The following is a 7,177-nucleotide window of genomic DNA, read 5'->3' on the forward strand; positions in this document are numbered from 1 at the left end:
TCCCACCTCAAGGAACTCAGTCAGGAACCCCCTCACGTACACGCCCAGAGAGCTGTCTCTTAAGTAATTGTAGGTCCTGTCAAATAGAGGACCGATATTAGCCACCTCCTTTGCTTTTCCTTCTCCCCTTTGCTCCTCTCTCCTCTCCTCCCCTCTCTTCGCTTCTCTCTCCTTCCCCTCTGGCACAATTTGTTTTCTTTATTCAGTACTGGGGATAGAGACCAAGGCAGCTCACATGCAAGCCCTGGACCACTGAGCTACCCTCCTGTCCTTTATTCACGTAAAACAAACAGGCACAAACAAGGTCTCATTCAGTTGCACAGGTCTTGAGCTTTCCATCTTCCTGCCTCAGCTTTCTGAGTAGCTAGAGTAATGACCCACCCTCCCAGGCCTATCCTCATTGTGTGTTTTTAAAATTAAAACTAAAAGACCATACTTATCCTTTACTTTACAGCCAATGATTTTCTTTTTCTTTTTTAGTTTTAGCCATTTGCCTGCAAATTTCATGATGATATTTTAACAGCTAAATAGTACCCCACTGAGGGAGCCCAGCACTGACACTGCCTATAGGGTCAGGAACCAGAGGCTGGATATCCCAGAGACCTAGGATAGGTCTGACCTGACCACACACCTCCAACAGGAAAAAAAAAAATCAATAAAATGATTCCTATGATACTCTGCTATACTCCTAGACCAGAACCTAGCATAATCATTGCCAGAGAGGCTTCATACAGCAACTGATGGAAACAGAGGCAGAGACCCACAGCCATTAGAGGGAGCTAAGGGAATCCTGCAGGAGAGTTGGGGGAAGGATTTTAGGAGCTAGAGGAGTCAAGGACATCACCAGAAAACCCACAGCAACCTGGGTTTATAGGGGCTGGCGGAGGCTGAACTGGCGACCAGGGAGCCTGCATATATGTTATGGTTGTGTAACTTGGTCTTTTTGCGGGGCTCCTAACAGTGGGAGCGGGGGCTGTTTCCAACTCCTCTGCCTGCTTTCGGAACCCTCGTCCTGCTGCTGGGTTGCCTTATCCAGCCTCAATACGAGAAGAGGGACCTAATCTCATCGCAATGCGACATGCCGTGTTTGGATGAGGCATGTGCTTTTGAGAAACAGAAGAAAAGTAGATGGGGGTGAGGGCTGAGGGGCCGGGCCTGGGAGGAGAAGAGGGAGCAGAAACTATGGTCAGAATGTAACATATGAGAGGAGAATAAGTTTTTAAATTTTCCCTCCACCATCACGTGCCATTCACCTGACTTGGCTTCTCGCCAGGTCTTCTCACAAGACTTTCAGAATCAAGCGATTCCTGGCCAAGAAACAAAAGCAAAATCGTCCTATTCCCCCAGCGAATTTGGATGAAACTGGTAACAAAGTCAGGTACAACTCTGAGCGAATACACTGGAGAATGAAGCTGGGTGTGTAAGCATTCACGCAGGATGGTGAGACTGGGGATTTACGGTGAGTCATGGTCGTCCATGAATCCTACCGGATGGAGCTGAACGTTTTAGCCTATGCGCTAATTTCAATTGAGGATCTGATTTCCTTTTATATGTTCCACATGAACTAATTAGTTTGTTCAGTAATAAAAATATGTAGAATCTTTTTTTCAAATCATCTAAATGGCCATTTATTTGAATAATAATGTAACATGTACCTACTGTTTCTGTGCCAAGCACTGTTCTGGGCACAGTATATCGCAGAGAATGGCTGACCCTTTAGAGAGAGACAGAGGCAGACAGAGACAGACAGGCACAGAGAGAAACAGAGGGGGGGTGTCATTCTCTTTCTGGTCCTCATGTTCATGGAGCAAAATCATGCCCTGTCCTCAGAATCGCCAGGGCGATGTTGACGTTCTCCCCAGGAGTCTGTGACCAGGACACCTCACCGTGGACACCTTCACGACTGCAGTGCCTCAGGGAAGAAGCCTGAGCCAGAGCTTCCTTCAGCTTCGCTCTTTGGGCTCAGTCAGGTGCCTGGCAAGATATGCGACACCCCCGTCTTGCTTCCAAGACTCGGCCAGGCTGAACACCTTTAGAAAAGTCCTTTACTGATGGTCTGTCACTCTCTATTTGAAGAGCAGGGTCTGTGGGATGAGGATCCAGGACAGGGAATTACTGACACAGACAGGACACCAAACTCTGGGCACTTCCCAACCTGTACTGTCTTGAAGCCAAGGTACGAATCACGTTGCCAGCCTGTGTGGCCATGCCTCCCGGCCACTGAGCTATTTATATTAGCTCATTCACAGCCAAGCCCTATCACGTGGGTATTTCCCCTCCTCCACATGTGTGAGCTATACGTGTATGCGCACATGCATGTAGAGGCCATAGGTCGCTGACGGGTCTCCTTTCTATTATTCTCCACTGTATTTTGTAGAAAGATTTATTTTTATTATGTGTATGTGAATGTTTGCCTGCATTTTTGTACATGTGCTATGCGCATGCCTGGTACACACAGTGGCCAAAAGAGGATGTTAGATCCCTGAGAGCTAGAGTTACAAGAGGTCATGAAGCATCGTGTGGATGTTGGGAACTGAACCTGAAACTCCCGTGAGAGCAGGAAGTGCTTTTAATCCTGGAGTCATCTTTCCAGCCCCTTAATCCTTTTTTTTTTTTTGAGACAGGGTCTTTCACTGAACTGGGAGCAGCTCATCAGTTCAGCAAGACTAGCTGGCTAGTGACTGCCAGAAATCCTCCTGCCTCCACCTCACTAAAGCTAGGGTTACAAGTACAAGCCACTACATCCAGCTCTTTACTCGACGGGAGGGATTCGACACAGAGCCTCATGGGAGTGCTTGACCACTCCCACTCCATCTTTATAGACAGAGACTCTAAAACTGAGGAAAATGTGGAAACTGAGACACGGTGACATCACAGGGCCAGGTGGTGGGAGTTGGCATTCCGAGCCATTTAGTCTGACTCCAGAGCCTGTTGCCCTTGCGCTTCCTCCCTACACCTCTGGGCCCCAGGGAAGAGCAGAAGGGGAACACTCCACAGTTTTCTCTCCACCAGCATCCTATAGGTGACCACACGTAGTGAAATGAAAGATGGGATATGGAGTTCTTCCCAAACAATCCTTTCCTACCTATAATCCTTACACAGCACAGCCAATTCTTTCCAAACCTGGGCTTTGCCCCTCCTCAGTCCCGTGTTTTCTTTGGGTATAAATATAGAGCTCTCCTTATTTGCCTAACTTTCAGAATTGTCAATCCTGGTCCACAACCATCTGGGTTATGTCCCTCTTTGTACAAAAAAGCCTTTGTCTTCTTATGAAAATAATCAGGTTCTACACATAAATGTATCCAGCATAAAAGGCGGTGGGGTGGGACTGCCTCACGGAAAAAGAGAGCAGTACATTTCTTTGCATTTGAATACTTCCAGGACCTTCTTACCTTGGAAGCAAACCAGCTCTGGGTTAGACCCCAGAATTCTCACTCTTTATGGTGCCACGGGCCTCTGGAAAATCTGCTGAGTCTTGTGTGCCTCTTAGCTATTTTTTTTAATGTGCGAAATTGGACCTATAGAGGGACAGCGGGATTAAATTATGTGGAAGTCGGGTTGCTGAAAATATCGGTGCAGTAGCACTGTGCTTTTACATTGTGCTGAAGAGCAAGACTCAGCATCGGGCTGAGTTTTTATCATTCTGATTGATGAGGAAAATGGTCTGTGCACATGTCAGCAGCTGCTGTCATGAGATAGGAAAATATCTGTGGCTTCTGCTGGTGATGAAATAACAGGTGCTGTTCATGTTCATGGGCCTTATTGTGTGTTCACCAGGAAGGCCGTACTGAATTTCAATAAAAAGGTAGGGAGAATAGACACAGAAACTCCTTCCTCCCTGGCTTTACGTTCTAGAGAATTCTAGTTCTTGCCGACTTGAGCCTGGGACTCCAGACCACATGACCTCTCTTGCTTGCCTGTGATGGGGAGACCAAAGAACAGGTTCAGAAATGATGACATTACTCTCATTGCCAAGGCTGGAAATTCATAATTTATAAAATTGACTCTCCAAGAACACTTGCTACGTAGCCATGTGCCTGTCTTTGTGTTGAGAGGTGTCTGTGAGAGGTGAGCGCTGTTACTCTTTGTGCAAATGAGAAGAGACTGAGAGACAAAGACAGAGCTCCAGGTCCAGGCTGCAGGTTTGCTTCAAGCCCCGGCCTTCCCGCCAAACCAAACACATCCCACACACGCCCAAACACATTTTTTCAAAAGATTTCATTTCGAAGCCAAGCATAGTGGTGTATATACCATTAATCCCAGCACTGAGAAAGCAGAGGCAGCAGATCTCTGTGAGTTCGAGGCCAGCCTGGTCTATATAGTGAGTTCCAGGCCAGCCAGAGCTACATAAAGAGACCTGTCTTTAAAAAGTATTTTATTTCATATTTAATTATGTATATGTGAGGAGGGTATGTGTATGTGAGTGCAGTAACTAAGCAGGCCGGAAGAGGATGCTCCGGATCCCTGGAAGTTAGAGTCACAGGCAGTTATGAGCTATCTGATAAGGGTGCTGAAAATGAAGCTTAGGTCCCTCAGCAAGGGCAGATCTGACTCTAACCACTGAGCCATCTTTCCAGGACCCTTGTTTTGTTTCTGAGGCCAGGTCTTGCTGTACGACTCAGGCTGTTCTCAAAATGCTCTCTTGCTCTGAAGCCCAGGCTCCCCTCAAGCTTGCAATCCTTTTCTTCTGCCTGTCTAGTGCTGGGATAGCAGGTGTGCACCGACACACCCCCTCCCTTAACACCATTTATTTCAGACTTGAGATGACTCATAACAAAGTTGAAGTAGTAGTAATAGTCTCCCTAACAGGGGCAGACTATTCATATTTAGGAATCTTTATATCATCGCCATCATTGGTGTTATGATCATCAGAGCAACGGCTAATCCTAATCACTTATTTTATTCCAAATAAAGGAGCTATTGTTCAAAGGTGTTAATTTGTTTGACCTTCCTAACAACAGGTTGCTATGGTTTGTATGTGGCCTGTCCCCTTAAGGAGTCATGAGTTGGAAGCTTGAACCTCAGAGTGTCAATTTTGGGAGCTGGTGGATCCCTGAAGGAGGCTCAGGAGAAGACAGGTCAGTGGGGAGCATTGTCCTTAGAAGGGATTAATTCATTCCACTCTCATGGAATTCTAGAGGGTTCTCAATAGAGTGGGTTATTATGGAAGAGCTAACCTGGTCCTGTCTGGCCATGTGATTGCTCCTTCTCAATTACGGTGGCATCCACCATCCTGTGATCTAGCTGAGGAGACATCTGTCAGAGCCCAAATAGGTAGAAGTACCCCACCTTGGCCTTCTAGCCTCCAAAACTATGAATTAAACACCTTTTCTTTACAAAGCACCCAGCCTCAGGTATTTCACTGTAGCAATAAAAAATAAACTAATGCACAGGTCATATTATTATCATCCCCATTTCAAAGATGAAGACACTGAAGTTAGAGAAGGTATGATGACATTGATTAAAGTCACACAGCTATCAAGCCAGAATCTGAACCACAGAAATGTGGCTGTGGCATCTTCTCCTTCTTTTCCAGTCAATGGTTTTTATTGAAATATAGCATGTAATTATCAAGGAGCATAAACTATGCCCCATGGATGTTTATAGCGAGCACAGCACCCAGATCAAAGAGTGGAAACGTACTAGCACTCACCCCTCCCTGGAAGTCATTAAGCACTCCCACCCTCCACCACCACAGCCTTTGCTCTCTTAATTTTTAGCACCGTTGATTTGTTCTGCCCTGTTTTGAATTTATGTAAATGATATGTCATTCTTTACAGTTTTACTCCTCCTCACTGTAATGATTTCGGGGCCTAGACAGTAGCCTCCAATTCCCAGTCTCTGAGGAAGCTGAGATCTCCAACAGCTCAGCAACCCTCGGATCCCAAGTGCCAAAATGTGATGGAAGTGGGATTCAAACCAGTGTTGTTGTTTGTTTTTTTTTTTTTGGGGGGGAGGCTGATTGATTTTGCTGCCCTGGTGTCCCCTGGCTTCAGTTTCTGCTGGCATGAAGACTGGGAATATCTGTGTGTGAATGAAGCATTTTACTACCTGCCCTAAACTGATCCCAACCATCCTGGCATTGCCCTTACTTTCCCCGTGGCTGGCAACAGCTCTCTCCACCCAGGTGCCTGACTTCCTCCTTCAAGGACCCACTGCCACTTTTGGGCAAGACTGACATGCAGCCAACACATTCTCTCTTCCTCACCCAGCCTCCTGCAGGCTGAGAGCATCTGCTGTAGTATCCACAGGCACGTGAGCATGCACACATGCGCGCACACACACACACATTTATTGTCTATCTACCTCCTTTAGTATTAAGTACTTCTTTGGGACTGAGGAGATGACTCAGTGGGCAAAGTGCTTGCTTCACAAGAATGAAGACCTGAGTCTGGACCCCAGCACCCACAGAAAAGCCAGACACACTGAAAGCCAGAGACAGGTGGATCCCAGGAGCTTGCTGGCCAGACAGGGTGCCCCAAACAGCAGCTCCAGGTTCAGTGAGAGAAAAAAAACAAGGTGAAGAGTGATAGAGGAAGACATCCAGTACCAACCTCTGACTTCCACAAACATATGCATGGGTAAATGTCTGTGTGCATGTGTGCACACACAAGCACACGCTCTCTCACACACACACACACAAGCACACGCACACACACACACACACACACACACACACACACACAAGCACACGCTCACACACACACACACAAGCACACACTCACACACACACAAGCACACGCTCACACACACACACACACACACACACACACAAGCACACGCTCACACACACACACACACACACACACACACACAAGCACACGCTCACACACACACACACAAGCACACACTCACACACACACAAGCACACACTCACACACACACACACACACAAGCACACGCTCACACACACACACGCACACACACACACACACACACACACAAGCACACACAAGCACACACACCTTGCCCACATACAGAAAATATTTTCCCACATGTTCTGACCTTATTCTCAGATTTATCTAGTGTCCAGCAGGTACTTGATACAGTCTGAAGTGAAAGGAAAAACTAACCAGCATGGAACTTCCCCCACCAAAATACAAAAGTCCTTGTGAGGGCAGGATACACTGGGTTTAAATCTGGGGACCACGCTGTGACCGCAGCCAACATCAGCAGC

General features: G+C 46.9%; 1 protein-coding gene across 1 annotated transcript; it reads left to right on the top strand.

The window, feature by feature from the left end:
- Positions 1–1,078: 1,078 nt before the first annotated feature.
- Positions 1,079–1,424, top strand: LOC132654613 (large ribosomal subunit protein eL39-like). Its single transcript, XM_060385025.1, has 2 exons — positions 1,079–1,134; positions 1,274–1,424. Exons 1-2 carry the CDS (start codon positions 1,079–1,081, stop codon positions 1,422–1,424), a joined length of 207 nt encoding a protein of 68 aa, XP_060241008.1.
- The last annotated feature ends 5,753 nt before the right edge of the window (positions 1,425–7,177 follow it).

The sequence above is a fragment of the Meriones unguiculatus genome, chromosome 1, assembly GCF_030254825.1.
Source record: "Meriones unguiculatus strain TT.TT164.6M chromosome 1, Bangor_MerUng_6.1, whole genome shotgun sequence".
Classification (NCBI taxonomy): domain Eukaryota; kingdom Metazoa; phylum Chordata; class Mammalia; order Rodentia; family Muridae; genus Meriones; species Meriones unguiculatus.